Source organism: Salmo salar, chromosome ssa04 (assembly GCF_905237065.1).
Source record: "Salmo salar chromosome ssa04, Ssal_v3.1, whole genome shotgun sequence".
NCBI classification, from domain to species: domain Eukaryota; kingdom Metazoa; phylum Chordata; class Actinopteri; order Salmoniformes; family Salmonidae; genus Salmo; species Salmo salar.
Window position 1 is genome coordinate 5,977,672 of NC_059445.1, and position 18,305 is coordinate 5,995,976.

The window sequence follows — 18,305 nt, forward strand, 5'->3', positions numbered from 1 at the left end:
GGTGCAACTCTCGCTCTCTTGAAGACGGAAGGGACGTAGCCAGCGATCAAGGATGAGTTGATGAGCGAGGTGAGGAAGGGGAGAAGGTCTCCGGAAATGGTCTGGAGAAGAGAGGAGGGGATAGGGTCAAGTGGGCAGGTTGTTGGGCGGCCGGCCGTCACAAGACGCGAGATTTCATCTGGAGAGAGAGGGGAGAAAGAGGTCAAAGCACAGGGTAGGGCAGTGTGAGCAGGACCAGCGGTGTCGTTTGACTTAGCAAACGAGGATCGGATATCGTCAACCTTCTTTTCAAAATGGTTGACGAAGTCATCCGCAGAGAGGGAGGAGGGGGGGGGAGGGGGAGGAGGATTCAGGAGGGAGGAGAAGGTAGCAAAGAGCTTCCTAGGGTTAGAGGCAGATGCTTGGAATTTAGAGTGGTAGAAAGTGGCTTTAGCAGCAGAGACAGAAGAGGAGAATGTAGAGAGGAGTGAGTGAAAGGATGCCAGGTCCGCAGGGAGGCGAGTTTTCCTCCATTTCCGCTCGGCTGCCCGGAGCCTTGTTCTGTGAGCTCGTAGTGAGTCGTCGAGCCACGGAGCAGGAGGGGAGGTAATTACAACACAGTAATGTGTTGTAATGGATTTTCCCCAAACATAACACTTTGTATTCAGAACAAAATGTTAATTGCATTGCCACATTTTTTGCAAAAAGGCTGCATGTTTTCAAATATTTGTATTCTGGTCTTTGAGGTTGAATCTATGTTTGAAATTCACTGCTTGACTGAGGGCCCTTACAGATCAAATGTGGTTAAAATCAAGGGGTGTGAATACTTTCAGGCACTGTAACAATGTGCAAATATTACACTTGTCTTTCGTCTTTTACTGTAATTCACAGCCGATACAGATACTGTACCTATCAGCATTTTGCCTGGTGGTGCTGGGTAGGGTTAATGGCGGGAACCGGGTTACCGGGATTTTCCGCCCAAACCCACTGTAAGGATGACGCTGGAGATGAGAAGCAGGTACAGGGAGTGAACATTTAATTAACAATGGACATGGGACAGGACAGCACCTGGACAGGAACACACAACGACATTAATGCTGACAAAGGGATCTAACCGAAGAAACAGACAGATATAGGAGGGGCAATCAACAAATTAAAGGAGTCCAGGTGAGTCCAATGATGCGTTGCTGCGCGTGATGGTGACCGGTGATGAAGCGCAGGTGTGGATGAAGCGCGTATCGATGGTGACAGGTGTGCGTAGTGAAGGCAGTCTGGTGCCCTCGAGCGCCAGAGAGGGAGAGCGGGAGCAGGCGTGACACCCACTCCCTTTTCCCAGGATAAATAATTGTGAGAAACTAGTAAATTATCATAAATTAGGTGAGGTGAAATGATACTGTTAAATGATATGAAATGTCTAAATCTGTCTTCACACAGCATTCTCTGCTCTGCTATGAGAGTTGGTTATCGACTACGAACAATCAGAGGGGGCATACTAGTGTTGTTCTGGGACCATAACGTGAGTCTGACTGGGGAAGAGGGGTCTCCTCGAGGGACCCGCGTGTGTGTGTGTGTGGTGGGGGAATCCGAGGTCCATCAACCAGGACTAGACATTGGCCAATCAGAATCCACCCATCCCTGCACAATTGGCACTCCTCTCGAACGGTTACAGCTGTATGTGCATTCACATAGCAAGCCTACTCTTCAGCTGGGCTGGAGGTTAGGATGACTGGTTTTATTGTGTGTGTTTGTTGTGTAGGTGATTGTATGCAGGTCTGTTGGAGATTCTGGAGTGCCTGAGCCCCTTACTACCCAGAGAGTGGAACACCTGGTTCTCTGTGTTGTTCAACCACATGATATGCTTACACTTTACAACAACTCTCATGAATAGGCCATTATAAATGGTTTATAAATTAATATGTTAGAAATGCTTAGGATGTTTTGTTTAGAAGTGCTTCATTAATGTTAACAAATAAGAAAATAAAGTATTAACAGCATGTACACTGTTTATGAATATTAATGCTTATACATGAATATTTTTTATTATACTGAATGATTTTTACAGCTGATTCTTTGTTTTCACTACAGGTGTCGGAAGAACAACAAACCAAATAACTTATTTGGCATGGAGGACTGTGTTATGGTCACCCAAAGGTCATCAGATCCATTGATGAGCTGGAACAATGTAGGGAGCATTATGAAAACCAACTGGGTCTGTGAGAACCAGACGCACAATCAACTGGGTCTTTGAGAACCAGACGCACAATCAACTGGGTCTGTGAGAACCAGATGCACAATCAACTGGGTCTGTGAGAACCAGACGCACAATCAACTGGGTCTGTGAGAACCAGACGCACACAATCAACTGGGTCTGTGAGAACCAGACGCACAATCAACTGGGTCTGTGAGAACCAAACACACAATCAACTGGGTCTGTGAGAACCAGACGCACAATCAACTGGGTCTGTGAGAACCAGACGCACAATCAACTGGGTCTGTGAGAACCAGACGCACAATCTACTGGGTCTGTGAGAACCAGACGCACAATCTACTGGGTCTGTGAGAACCAGACGCACAATCAACTGGGTCTGTGAGAACCAGATGCACAATCAACTGGGTCTGTGAGAACCAGACGCACAATCAACTGGGTCTGTGAGAACCAGACGCACAATCAACTGGGTCTGTGAGAACCAGACGCACAATCAACTGGGTCTGTGAGAACCAGACGCACAATCAATTGGGTCTGTGAGAACCAGACGCACATCCATGTTGAACACTAGTTGTAATGGTTATGGCTCCATGGTTAAAGAAAGAGATGTCTGGGATTATCCAACTGACAGGGTCTCTTTCATGTTTGAATCCCAGATTGCACCTTTATTAAGACTATCTGGTGGAGTTGTGTTGGATATCCATGTGAGGTTTTAAGCTGTTTTAGTTTTTATTTGACAACATTATATCAGAAATGAACATTATATCAGAAATTATTATGGACTCCAGTGCACTAAATATACAGTAGAACTGATCAGGTGTTATATTAGTAGTGAAGTATACATACATACCATTGTGTTTATTTAACTAAGCAAGTCCGTTAAGAACAAATTCTTATTTACAATGACGGTCTAGGTAACAGTGGGATAACTGCCTTGTTCAGGGGCAGAAGGACAGATGTTTACCTTGTCAGCTCAGAGATTCAATCCAGCAACTTTTCAGTTATTGGCCCAATGCTCTAACCACTAGGCTACATGCCGCCCCATTTAATGTGTATGTTGGGGCCTAGTCCCTCATCCAGCGACTGTCAACACAACACCTCAGTCGTTACACCAAGAGATATGAAACCCTTGACAAGGTTGCTAGGTGTTGGGTTAAGGTCACTACAGTATAAACTCAGTATAGACCAGGTTATGAGGTTGCTAGGTGTTGGGATAAGGTCACTACAGTATAAACTCAGTATAGACCAGGTTATGAGGTTGCTAGGTGTTGGGTTAAGGTCACTACAGTATAAACTCAGTATAGACCAGGTTATGAGGTTGCTAGGTGTTGGGTTAAGGTCACTACAGTATTAACTCAGTATAAACCAGGTTATGAAGTTGCTAGGTGTTGGGTTAAGGTCACTACAGTATAAACTCAGTATAGACCAGGTTATGAGGTTGCTAGGTGTTGGGTTAAGGTCACTACAGTACAAACTCAGTATAGACCAGGTTATGAGGTTGCTAGGTGTTGGGTTAAGGTCACTACAGTACAAACTCAGTATAGACCAGGTTATGAGGTTGCTAGGTGTTGGGTTAAGGTCACTACAGTATTAACTCAGTATAGACCAGGTTATGAGGTTGCTAGGTGTTGGGTTAAGGTCACTACAGTATAAACTCAGTATAAACCAGGTTATGAGGTTGCTAGGTGTTGGGTTAAGGTCACTACAGTATTAACTCAGTATAGACCAGGTTATGAGGTTGCTAGGTGTTGGGTTAAGGTCACTACAGTATAAACTCAGTATAGACCAGGTTATGAGGTTGCTAGGTGTTGGGTTAAGGTCAATACAGTATAAACTCAGTATAGACCAGGTTATGAGGTTGCTAGGTGTTGGGTTAAGGTCACTACAGTATTAACTCAGTATAGACCAGGTTATGAGGTTGCTAGGTGTTGGGTTAAGGTCACTACAGTATTAACTCAGTATAGACCAGGTTATGAGGTTGCTAGGTGTTGGGTTAAGGTCACTACAGTATAAACTCAGTATAGACCAGGTTATGAGGTTGCTAGGTGTTGGGTTAAGGTCACTACAGTATTAACTCAGTATAAACCAGGTTATGAGGTTGCTAGGTGTTGGGTTAAGGTCACTACAGTATAAACTAGGTTATGGGGACTGTCTGGTAATTAGTCAAATATTAGGCTGTAATGATCTTTAGGCTGGATGTATTATAAACATTGTATTATTAAAACATGTTTATTGTGTTAATAGCATAAACACAGTGTGCTGCAATCTGTTCACTCTGTTTAATTGAACCGGTCTTGCTGTCTGTGGAACATGTCTATGGCGAGCAATTTTCACCAGATAACTGACCTGTTATAATAGTGTAGATGTCAGAACACTATACTATCACCAGATAACTGACCTGTTATAGTAGTGTAGATGTCAGAACACTATACTATCACCAGATAACTGACCTGTTATAGTAGTGTAGATGTCAGAACACTATACTATCACCAGATAACTGACCTGTTATAGTAGTGTAGATGTCAACACTATACTATCACCAGATAACGGACCTGTTATAGTAGTGTAGATGTCAACACTATACTATCACCAGATAACTGACCTGTTACAGTAGTGTAGATATCAGAACACTATACTATCACCAGATAACTGACCTGTTATAGTAGTGTAGATGTCAGAACACTATACTATCACCAGATAACTGACCTGTTATAGTAGTGTAGATGTCAACACTATACTATCACCAGATAACTGACCTGTTATAGTAGTGTAGATGTCAGAACACTATACTATCACCAGATAACTGACCTGTTATAGTAGTGTAGATGTCAACACTATACTATCACCAGATAACTGACCTGTTATAGTAGTGTAGATGTCAGAACACTATACTATCACTAGATAACTGACCTGTTATAGTAGTGTAGATGTCAGAACACTATACTATCACCAGATAACTGACCTGTTATAGTAGTGTAGGTGTCAGAACACTATACTATCACCAGATAACTGACCTATTATAGTAGTGTAGATGTCAGAACACTATACTATCACCAGATAACTGACCTGTTATAGTAGTGTAGATGTCAGAACACTATACTATCACCAGATAACTGACCTGTTATAGTAGTGTAGATGTCAACACTATACTATCACCAGATAACTGACCTGTTATAGTAGTGTAGATGTCAGAACACTATACTATCACCAGATAACTGACCTGTTATGGTAGTGTAGATGTCAGAACACTATACTATCACCAGATAACTGACCTGTTATAGTAGTGTAGATGTCAACACTATACTATCACCAGATAACTGACCTGTTATAGTAGTGTAGATGTCAACACTATACTATCACCAGATAACTGACCTGTTATAGTAGTGTAGATGTCAACACTATACTATCACCAGATAACTGACATGTTATAGTAGTGTAGATGTCAGAACACTATACTATCACCAGGTAACTGACCTGTTATAGTAGTGTAGATGTCAGAACACTATACTATCACCAGATAACTGACCTGTTATAGTAGTGTAGATGTCAGAACACTATACTATCACCAGATAACTGACCTGTTATAGTAGTGTAGATGTCAGAACACTATACTATCACCAGATAACTGACCTGTTATAGTAGTGTAGATGTCAGAACACTATACTATCACCAGATAACTGACCTGTTATAGTAGTGTAGATGTCAGAACACTATACTATCACCAGATAACTGACCTGTTATAGTAGTGTAGATGTCAGAACACTATACTATAACCAGATAACTGACCTGTTATAGTAGTGTAGATGTCAGAACACTATACTATCACCAGATAACTGATCTGTTATAGTAGTGTAGATGTCAGAACACTATACTATCACCAGATATCTGACCTGTTATAGTAGTGTAGATGTCAGAACACTATACTATCACCAGATATCTGACCTGTTATAGTAGTGTAGATGTCAGAACACTATACTATCACCAGATATCTGACCTGTTATAGTAGTGTAGATGACAGAACACTATACTATCACCAGATAACTGACCTGTTATAGTAGTTATAGTAGTGTAGATGTCAGAACACTATACTATCACCAGATAACTGACCTGTTATAGTAGTGTAGATGTCAGAACACTATACTATCACCAGATAACTGACCTGTTATAGTAGTGTAGATGTCAGAACACTATACTATCACCAGATAACTGACCTGTTATAGGATTGTAGATGTCAGAACACTACACTATCACCAGATAACTGACCTGTTATAGTAGTGTAGATGTCAGAACACTATACTATCACCAGATAACTGACCTGTTATAGTAGTGTAGATGTCAGAACACTATACTATCACCAGATAACTGACCTGTTATAGTAGTGTAGATGTCAGAACACTATACTATCACCAGATAACTGACCTGTTATAGTAGTGTAGATGTCAGAAGAACAGGAGAACAATGATGGTGGTGAACCTAGTTATCTGTGTTATCACTGGACAGAGCTCTCCGGTTTTGTGATGAAACAAAGGTTTGGTTGAATTATTTCTGCCACTCTGCCTTATTGTCTCTGCCTTTAGGACTATATATGACAGGGTCAAGACATATGAACTAACAGGTTATAGAGCAAACAATGCAATTATCACAACACAGGTTGTAATATGGCTTACCCGGTGATTTTAACCACACACCACTACTGGTGTGATGACTAGTTGTGATTATTTAAGAGAATTAATCTAGTAAACAAGTTTGTGCAGAAGCTTTTTGGTTGTTTTTCATATCCCAGATTTAAACTGAATATGAAATATTGGATTCAGAATCATTGAGGAGACGACTCAAGGAATCTATGACAGGTTCTCCAGGTTCAATATTATTTTAATACACCACAGTGGAAGGGTTGCACTTCAACAAACACCTTGACAATGTCAAGATCTACATGTATTTTATGTTGCCAACTCACACAATTGGTGGGCCCAAAACCAGCCACACATTTGATTGGTCTACATGGAAAAGTTCCTCGGCCGTCACTACAACCGATAATTACAGAGTTGACAGTTGAAAACTACTTAGCCAAATATGGCATAAACATGTTTTACAGATAGCTAACATGGTACTATGAGCACTGACATGGTACTTAAAAATACATGGTTTGATCTGGTCAACAACTCAGGTTTCAGAATGTCTTGGTCAGTTTATTCACTGGTCCAGAATGAGCAGCTAGAGGAATTTCTCTGTCAGCTTGTCCGTGGCCGTTTTAAGTGTGGTTTCTGATTTCTGAACAGGAGTGAGGATCCCAACACGGTATATACATTCTACTGATTCACACAGTGCATGCATATCATATATGGAATATGCTGGATACATATATTGGGTATATATTGGATTATAATACTTGAGAATATATATAGGTTAAATATAGAATCCAGTCCTCTCCTTCACTGATCTGCCAATCAGTGCAGATTCAAGGGAGGAGACAAGGAGAGAAGGGATATTTAAGCAATTGGTCTGTTTACATTTCCACATACCCACACCGCCATCTATTGGTCAATTCTGATGTTTATGATCACCAGTATTAAGTGTCTCAGAGCAACATTGCTGATTTAGGATCTGTTTAGCCTACATAGGACAGGGAGGACCTGATCCTAGATCAGCACTCTACTCTGAGACACTTGATGCTCACATTGTGTGCCTATGTTAAATGTTGTATTTAGCTGTATCCTTTAGTTATTTCATTATGGAACACCTGATCTGTAAATTCCTAAGATGTTATATAGTTTATGAATGCATCTGCAAATATGTCTTTCCTGCTGCAGTTCTTTTTGTTCCCCTTTATTTAACTAAGCAAGTCAGTTAAGAACAAATTCTTATTTTCAATGACGCCCTAGGAACAGTGGGTTAACTGCCTTGTTCAGGGGCAGAACAACAGATTTGTACCTTGGGGATTCAAACTTGCAACCTTTCAGTTACTAGCCCAATGCTCTAACCACTAGGCTACCCTGCCACCAAATTGCATTGGGTATTGCCTGATTTGCACATTATTTCAAAAACTTTATTGAGACGACTGGTTCTACATATGATGATTCTGTGATATGTCATTTCTGGTTGTTAAGTCTATGAAAAATCAATCATGTTTTTGTTCAGCAAGTCATTAAATAGTACTCCACTTTATTTCATGTTGAATGACCTTTTCAAGGTCTCCATTGCATCATCAGGTGTTAAAGCCTTCCAGTCCTCTGGGATGTCTGCAGGGAGTGCATCTCTGTCTGTAGCAATTTTCTCATTGAATTTTGTCATCACATACATACTTCCAGTAGTCTGAAGCCTCAATACTGGAATCTCCAGTTATTAACCAGTCAGGGTAATGTGTCTGGTAGTCTTTGTAGGGGTGAAATGTTCCTCCAGTCTCGGCGTTGGAGAATGTACAGCCACTAACCACAAGAGATGAACATATATCAATTATTAATTTATTTGAATCCCTCCACCTATAACCATTGATACCTTCTGAACGGTGAATGGAGGCATGGTGGTTGGCATGCTTTATCCCCCCTGCTTCACAAGGTACACCACAGAAGGGACATTGTTCTCCACAGCCAAACAGACTGGTGAACATCTCGTCCTGAGGCTTGAATGGTAGAGATCTGAGTCTCTCTTTGATGTCTCCTCCCTGGTTGTACTCAGCTGCCAGTGACTGCTCCATTTCTCCCACAAACTCTGTGAGGTAGTCAGCAAACTGTTCTGTGTCTGCAGTGTGCAGAATCAAGACGGACTCCAGAGCATCCTTGAGGACCAGTTTCTCTTTAAGGGCACTGCAGATGTTCTGAATGAATGTCTTGACATCATTTATATTTTTTAGGCCAGTTGTTTCTCTGATGTTAGAGATTGCGTCAGTGATCATCTTGACCATCTCTGAAAGATGTTTCTTCTCCAATTTCTCCAGACTGTTCTCATCTGAGAGTTGTTGGACAATCTGGTCAAACAGCCAGTCCTTCACAAAACTTTAGTAATTGTCAATGTACTTTTCATATTTATCATATTGTCCATCTGTCAGGAGTTGTTTCAAAATGGAGAACTGGAAAGCTCCTCTTGTGCTGTAATCCTTTGACCCTTTACCTGTCTTCACTTCATCAACCACATCAGGACCAATCATTTTGGTCACATAGTCCTGTACAGCTGGCTGCAAACAGAGCTTTGTGAAGTCCTCAGCTTTCTTTTGGCACTGGTCTCGGTTATGAAATAAGTCTTTGAACTCAGTAAGGTACTTGCTCTTAGACAGTTCCAGACACTTCTTTGGGTCATTAACTTCAATGAAATCATTATGCATCTTCTGGAACTCTCTGGCTGCTCTGCCACAGATGTGTAGCTTCAGAGAAACCTCACATTTCTCACTGATTTTAACATTCTTGTGTTGTTGTGACGATTCATCAATCTTGTTCAGCAGCTCTTTGATGTGAGTATCATGGTAATTTGTTTTGCTTTCCACCTTCTGTGTTATAAACAACTGACACTGTGTGATGATGTTGACACACAACTCTTGTAGTTTCTTCCTGTAATGGTTGATATCGAAGTGCTTAAATAAGGCCACACATATCTCCCCTACACTCCCATTTTCCACAACAAATACTTCTTTACCACAATCCACCAGGTTGATTCGAACCAACATCTCATTGACATTCCCACCCCTTGTTGAAAGATTTCCACGTAAAATAAGGAAGGCATCCTGAGCCACATCTCTTCTTGGGAGTCCTTTGAAGTGTATCTCAGAAAGAGTTTTCTTCCACATGATCTCAAACTCTTTACTGATGGCCTGACCTGATAGACCAGATTTATTCTGTCTACATTTCTGAAGCAAATCTAGCACCTTTTTCTCCATTGTACTTGCCTGAGAGCTCTTGATATTGTTCAGTTCTGTCATTCCCTCTTTGATTTCAACAAATCCTTGCAGTTTGTTCTTCACAGAGTTTTCTGTCTCTCGTCTCAGTGTTTTGGCACTGGACACAAAGTCCTCCTTGTATTTTTCCACTAGATTGACATGGCCATCTTGCTTTTCAAAGTATTTCACTATATTGTCTTGGATTTTCTTTTCTCCCAATGACAGCGTCTCAGTTGCTTCTATCATCAATTCATTTAGCACATCTCTTATGGACCTCTGGAGATGTTGATCTGTCATTCCAATATTGGTCATTTTAGTTTCAGCACATTTTAGTTTCAGCACATTTATACATCTCATTCTGGAAGGCCCATTCCCAACCGTTGGACTCCGAGCATAATCTGGAGTATGCATCTGCAACCAAGCTGTTTCTGAAACTAAAGATTAATTTCTCAAATTTCACTGCCTCCCACAAGCTTTGTGTCCACTTCAAGAAATGTGTCAAGTCATCATTTCTCTGGCATTTTCTGAAATCTTTCATCAAGGTCTTCTTGAAGCTGTACACTGCCTCACTGTAGCCAGCATTGACTGGAGCCATAGGTGGAGTCCCATGCCAGAGTCCTGGGATGTAGCAGCTGCTTGTGTCTGGATCATACTCCATCACATCAGTGAACTTGGTGATATTCTCCTTCTTCTCCATTCTGGCTGCTACCTGGGTCATTTCATTCAACTGTTCCAACAACTTCTTCCTGTCCCTCATGTTGTTGTCATGTGCAGACATGTCTGACACATTCTGGTGCACAAAATGACACATCGGCTTCTTCCCCACTTCCTTCATCCTGATAAAAGCATGAACAACAATCTGTAGAATGTCTTTCATCTCTGTGGAGTTCTCCATGGCGATGTTGATGATAGTGACATCACTGAGTCCTATCACCATTATTGCCAGTTCATTGTCATGTTCATGACTATCATCTAGTTGAGCCAACTCTGGTGATTTCAACCCCTCCGTGTCAATGATCATGATGAAGTCACATTTCGCTCCTCCTTGAGGTCTTTGTTGACTTTAATCAGTAGCATGAAGGCCCCTCTGGTACATCTTCCACTGCTGACAGCAAACTGGACCCCAAACATGGTGTTGAGGAGAGTGGACTTCCCTGTGCTTTGGTCCCCTAAAACTGTGACCACCCGTATCTTGCTGTTGGATTGGACAAGAGTATGAAGCTGAGATAGAACAGCTGATATCCATTTCAGAGGGATATTTGATGCATCTCCATCCACGATCTCAATGGGGAAACCATCCAACAGCATCTGAGCACACAATCCAGGGAGATGCTCCATCTGTTTCCTTTGAGGGCTGTTTTCAGGGAGGGAGCAGGCAGCTTCATATAACTGGCCCAACTCACGCAGGAAGTGTTCAAGTCCCAGGGAACAATCAGACATTTGCTTATCCAAATCTTTAATGTCATCTTTTTTCTCCTGAGAATGTTGGCAAAGATCTTTGTACCGGTCCCTCAAACTAGACAGGTTCTGCCGTGACAGATTGTCCAGATTTATCCGCATCCATTTGAGGAAGTAGGAACGCTCCGCTCCTGAAACTGACAATCCAGAAATGAAGCTTGTCATTGCATCTGATTTGTCAAATGTATTTTGCTTCTCTCTCAGCCCTTCCTCCCTTTTCTTCAGAAAGCTCTTGTAGTGTTCAATGACATTATTCTGTGCATTTCTCAGTCTACACCTCTCTTTTTCCAACTGGGAAAGCTCTTTCCAGATTGTTCCTTGTAAGGGTAGCTGTTGGTCTTTGAATTTCATTGTGTCTTTGAAGTTCCTGGTGATTTCATCTGCCATCTTCCTGGCACTCTGACACTCATCACTGTCTTCATCAACCAGAATCCCAAACTGATGAGCCACATCAACCATGTTTTCAATTGTCAATCTATTTCTTATTTTTTTGATGTTGTCACCCACAGATGACTGCAGGGTTTTGACAAATTCTGCATCATTCTGCTTCTTCTTCACAATCACATTTGCTGGGTTGATACTGTAGTTTGTGATAATTTTCTTCAATGTGTCCACCTTGAACGTTTTTCTCTGAGAGTTGACAACCAGAAATAACTCTGCTTTTGTGATTTTTCTTTCCAAAACCTTGAGATCTGCCTCAAAATCATCAATGAAAATGTAAACTGCAGCTGATGTTTGACACAGAAAGGAGAACTGTGTTTCAAAGGACCCGATGTCTCCTCTGAGATTGGCCACTGCCACAGGCTTAGTGAACATGTCTATGTTTCTGTTTCCACAGGGAAGGTACCAGCTGATTTCAACCAGACCATCTGAGATTCTGCGAGGAACATCGCCACATTCCATATCATAATGAACAAATGTATCATGGTACTGTTGAGGGTTACTAAGCAACTTGTTCAAAATCTGAGACTTGGACAAGCTGCTCTCTCCTAGCCTAACAAAGGACACCATAGGAATATCAGAGACAACAATTCTCTCCTCCACAAAAGCATTTGTGGCCGTTTGGAAAGAGGGTCTAAACTTCCTCACTATGTCCCTCAAGGCCCACAGCATCAAAGTGCTTTGTTTTGTGTCACAGTTGGGCAGCAGAAGAGGAACAGCAAACTGACACGTGGACATTTTCTGGACCATCTCCTGTTGCAGGAAACCATCTGAACACAGAAACAGGGCTGTGATCAGGTCCAGTGGATTAATTACATTGCTACTATCAGTGTCAGTGTCCAGGTTGTCTATACCACAATAGGAAACCTCCTGGTCAGTGGTCAGACATTTCACACTCCTAGCATTCACATTTGCCATCATTAATTTCTTAAGGAAGGCCCCTGGAAGTGACTGCATAGTGTTAAGTGGTTCATCTGATGTAGTATTAGCATTTATCTCAAGGGCAGTACTTAACGTCAGCTTGTTTTCATAATGATCTTCTAGTCCAGCCTTTGACAACAGCTCCCTCAGACAGGATCCTGTAAATAGAAATGAAAAGATAGCCATGATTACAAATCCTCTTCAACGTGTAGCAGAAAAGCACCCTAACAGGTGTTTACACTGTACTTTGGATGAAGTTAAAGCAAGCAGCAGCAGACCATCTCTGTGACACAGCGACTCACAGAAATGGAAGCATGTGAATTCAGATACAGTATGAGCTACAAATCCACTGAGCATGTTAACTCCAAAGGGAGGTATTATGACAACAGATTCCGAATTGGTAATTTCTGTTTGGTTAAATTTGGAAGAAACCATTTTACTGCAACACCAATTAAATATCCATTCAATGGAGAAATTGTCAGCTAACTGTGTTTATTGTGATTGAGCTTTATCCGTTTCTTTACATTACAGCATGGAATAAAGGTACAATAACATGTCCTGTTTCTAGAACTATATCAGTATCTCTATACATTACAGCATGGAATAAAGGTACAATAACATAACCTGTTTCTAGAACTATATCAGTATCTCTATACATTACAGTATGGAATAAAGGTACAATAACATGTCCTGTTTCTAGAACTATATCAGTATCTCTATACATTACAGCATGGAATAAAGGTACAATAACATGTCCTGTTTCTATAACTATATCAGTATCTCTATACATTACAGCATGGAATAAAGGTACAATAACATGTCCTGTTTCTAGAACTATATCAGTATCTCTATACATTACAGCATGGAATAAAGGTACAATACCATGTCCTGTTTCTAGAACTATATCAGTATCTCTATACATTACAGTATGGAATAAAGGTACAATACCATGTCCTGTTTCTAGAACTATATCAGTATCTGTATATATTACAGCATGGAATAAAGGTACTATAACAGGTCCTGTTTCTGTAGCGTGAGGCAGCTTGATGTACAAGTAGTTTACACGCCCTGGACAGAACACTAGTCTATCACAGAGCCTTACCCCCAATATATCTCCTTATCCTCTCTGGGCTAGGTGGCACCAAATCGTCCCACCTACGTAACAGCCAGTTGAATCCTGTGGCGCGATTTTCAAATACCTTAGAAATGCTATTACTTCAATTTCTCAAACATATGACTATTTTACAGCTATTTAAAGACAAGACTCTCGTTAATCTAACCACACTGTCCGATTTCAAAAAGTCTTTACAACGAAAGCAAAACATTAGATTATGTCAGCAGAGTACCAAGCCAGAAATAATCAGACACCCATTTTTCAAGCCAGCATATAATGTCACCAAAACCCAGAAGACAGCTAAATGCAGCACTCACCTTTGATGATTTTCATCAGATGACAACCCTAGGACATTATGTTATACAATACATGCATGTTTTGTTCAATCAAGTTCATATTTATATCAAAAACCAGCTTTTTACATTAGCATGTGACGTTCAGAACTAGCATACCCCCGCAAACTTCCGGGGAATTCGCTAACATTTTACTAAATTACTCACGATAAACGTTCACAAAAAGCATAACAATTATTTTAAGAATTATAGATACAGACCTCCTCTATGCACTCGATATGTCCGATTTTAAAATAGCTTTTTGGTGAAAGCACATTTTGCAATATTCTAAGTACATAGCCCAGGCATCACGGGCTCGCTATTTAGACACCCGGCAAGTTTAGCACTCACCATAATCATATTTACTATTATAAAAGTTTGATTACCTTTTGTTATCTTCGTCAGAATGCACACCCAGGACTGCTACTTCAATAACAAATGTTGGTTTGGTCCAAAATAATCCATTGTTATATCCGAATAGCGGCGTTTTGTTCGTGCGTTCTAGACACTATCCGAAATGGTAAATCAGGGTTACGAGCATGGCGCATTTCGTGACAAAAAAATTCTAAATATTCCATTACCGTACTTCGAAGCATGTCAACCGCTGTTTAAAATCAATTTTTATGCAATTTATCTCGTAAAAAAGCGATAATATTCCGACTGGGAATCTGCGTTTCGGTAAATAGAGGGAAAAAAAGAAAGACGGGGGCGACCAGTGCACGCGCCTAAGCCCACTGTCCCCTGATCGGCCACTTGACAAAGGCGATAATGTGTTTCAGCCTGGGGCTGGAATGACGACATTCAGCTTTTTCCCGGGCTCTGAGAGCCTATGGGAGCCGTGGGAAGTGTCACGTTTCCGCAGAGATCCTTTGTTTTGGAAAGAGATGTCAAAGAAAGCCAATAAATGGTCAGACAGGCCACTTCCTGTAAAGGAATCTCTCAGGTTTTGCCTGCCATATGAGTTCTGTTATACTCACAGACACCATTCAAACAGTTTTAGAAACTTTAGGGTGTTTTCTATCCATATCTAATAAGTATATGCATATTCTAGTTACTGGGTAGGTGTAGTAACCAGATTAAATCGGGTACGTTTTTTATCCGGCGGTGTAAATACTGCCCCCTAGCCCTAAGAGGTTAATGCTGAGTGCCAAGCAGAGACTCACTTAGTCCCAGTTTTACACTGTTTGGGTTGACTTCCAGCAATACAATAACCACAAGTACACATCAAAATCCATAAATAAATGGTTAATTGGCCACAAAATGAAAATTTTACAATGGCCATTTAAGTCTACGGATTTAAAAGCCATTGAAAACCAGTTTGAATTGAAGAGGGCATTCCATAAGCGGAGACAAAGGATATCAATGGTGTAAGATCCAGGGTTGGGTAGGTTACTTTCTAAATGTAATCTGTTACAGTTACTAGATACCTGTCTAAAAATTGTAATCAGTAACATAACTTTTTGATTAACCAAACTCAGTAATGTAGTCTGATTACTTTCCGTTGCGTTAAGATTATTTTCCCCTTAAGCGGCGCAGATTAGAAGCTGGCACAGCCCCCAAGTCATTAAATCAGATTTTAAATCTTAACCGTAAATTTAACCACACTGCTAACCCTAATGACAAGACTCATCCCAATAAACGTCAACCTGCTTAAGAACCATTAGAAGAAGACAAAATTGAATGTTACAAATTGAACCACATAAATTGTAGGATAAATCAATAAATCAATGCGTTTACATACTGTAGCTGGCCATAAATGGATGTTGCATTTTACTTTATGGGTTGGTTATGTAGACTTTTTCTAAGCCATTGCTTTCTACTACAGATAATAGGATTAGGCTATATAAAAAAAAAAGTTTTTCACAGTCTGACAGATTTCCAGTTGTTAATTAATTAATTTCATACCCCTTGATATTCAAGAATAGGACATCGAAAAATGGAAATATAGATTAGCCAAACTGTTTTACCTGAGCATAACCCAAAAAACATAGCCCTAATTAGCATACTCTGTTGTTTGTGATGTTGTTGTCATGGAGGACTGATTGGGCTCATTGCTTCCAGTTGAAAAGTAAATGCTGCTCTCTGAAAGACATGCTCTGAGCACTACCCAAAAGTGCCATTTGCATGTAGAAAATGAATGACATGCTGCACTTCTTAAATTAAACTCATTCTGACAGTCTGGAGCACAATACCACAGCAGAGTTTAGAAGGCAGGAACGCACATCAGTACTATGCTACTGTTGCAAGAGATAATTTGTGACCCGTTTCAGGAAGCTATGCATATGTCGCACTTCACAGGAGAGGCATTTGAATTTTGTTTTTTTAGGCAGAAATTGGTTCAGCAACATGTGAACTTTCATGTGCCTTAATAACAAACTTGTATGCCATCTATAAATAAAATTGTTACATTACGAGCCTAGTTGGTTTAGCCACGGAAAAAAACGGAACCTTCCCGCTAGCCATGATAGGGTGAGATCATGGATGAGCTGGAAATGCCTTGAGATAAGTTTGGATTGGTCTGCCATGTAGCATCCTTCTCTCTACAACATGAGCTGCTCAGTATGTGTACATAATCCTTGTTACCTTTTTTGAAAGATATAATGTCAGCCATGGAAAACTGCAAAAGTGTTGCTACGTACTGCTTTCAACAACATTTCTGCCCTGAATTTAGCAGGCATTATCGGCGGCAAAGTCAGTGGGAAAAAGTTGTGATTGACTACTTCCTGCACACGGTCAGAGTGACTTGACACAATGCAGGCCAAACAAGCTGTAGCTACAAACAAAACAGAGTTAAAGGGGTTCCAGTCTGCCGCGAAGCGGGTAAGAGTCTAGCTACATTTTCAGATATTATACATTTCAAATTTAGTCAGAAAGTCGTTTTCTTGCAAGTTAAAGCGTACAGTACTGTTAGCTAGCAAACGTTAACTTGCTGGCTCACTAGATAACGTTAGGTGTATGATCTGTGAGGTAATATTATTTGTATCCCAGAAATCCATTTGCATTGTTAGTTATTGCCTAATGTTAGCTATCTAGCTAACATTGAATTTAGTTGGTTAGCTTTTGCTACCTGCAGGGGGGGTTATAGCATTTCTTTCACATGGGTAAGCATCTATAATGTCATCTATAATGTCCCATATTACCCATCAATTCAGACAAGTGTGTCTGAGTAAGCATCTATACTGAACACAAATATAAACGCAACATGCAGGGGTGCTGCCATGGGTGGGCCTGGGAAGGCATAGGCCCACCCACTTGGAAGCCAGGTCCACCCAATGGGGAACCAGGCACAGCCAATCAGAATTAGTTTTTCCCCATGAAAGGCCTTTATTAAGGAAATACTTCTCAACGCCACACATTTCTGGGATCTTTTATTTCAATTCATGAAAAATGGGACCAACACTTTACATGTTGCGTTTATATTTTTGTTCGGTAAAAGAATGATCAAATATACAATATTTTTTATCTTGACACTTACTATTTTTGATATTGCTACTATGCAAATATTCAAGTAACCATTTCACTGTACCATTTACACCTTCTGTATCCTGTGCATTTGACAAACATATTTTATATAGTATGTGTTTACCAGAGACGGTAATGTGAAGAACAACATGGCCTGCACCAAAGTCAGATTAGGATATAGACCAAGGACTAGATAAAGTGTATTTTACTAATACTTTTTACTACTACTTTCACCACTTTTAGTCTTAATCTTTGGTTGTTTACTACACTACCTTACTCACTCTGTTTAGCACATGGCCTCACATATGAATCCTTAACGAGATAAGAATCTTTAACCCCCTAAGGTCGATTATTCAAATCATGAAAAAAATCTCAATACAAATCTGTCAGTATAAGCTGCGCGTTGGGACTTGTCTGAAGTCGGTACAGCCACTCTGCCAACTTCTGTCTGTTTGGGTTACACACTAATGAGCCCTCTGTGTAAAGGTGAGACTCTCCCGAACAGGTACATTTCAGTTGTTTTGC

General features: G+C 40.6%; 1 protein-coding gene across 1 annotated transcript in view; it reads right to left on the minus strand.

Annotated features, from left to right (window-relative positions):
- Positions 1 to 7,039: 7,039 nt before the first annotated feature.
- The window catches only part of LOC106591338 (up-regulator of cell proliferation), a 31,156-nt gene continuing 19,890 nt past the window's right edge, over positions 7,040 to 18,305 (minus strand). Inside the window, exon 7 of the mRNA XM_045716357.1 lies at positions 7,040 to 13,030. Within this exon, the coding sequence (XP_045572313.1) occupies positions 11,070 to 13,030 (1,961 nt within the window). The 3' untranslated portion in view covers positions 7,040 to 11,069. The remainder of the gene's footprint in view (positions 13,031 to 18,305) is intronic.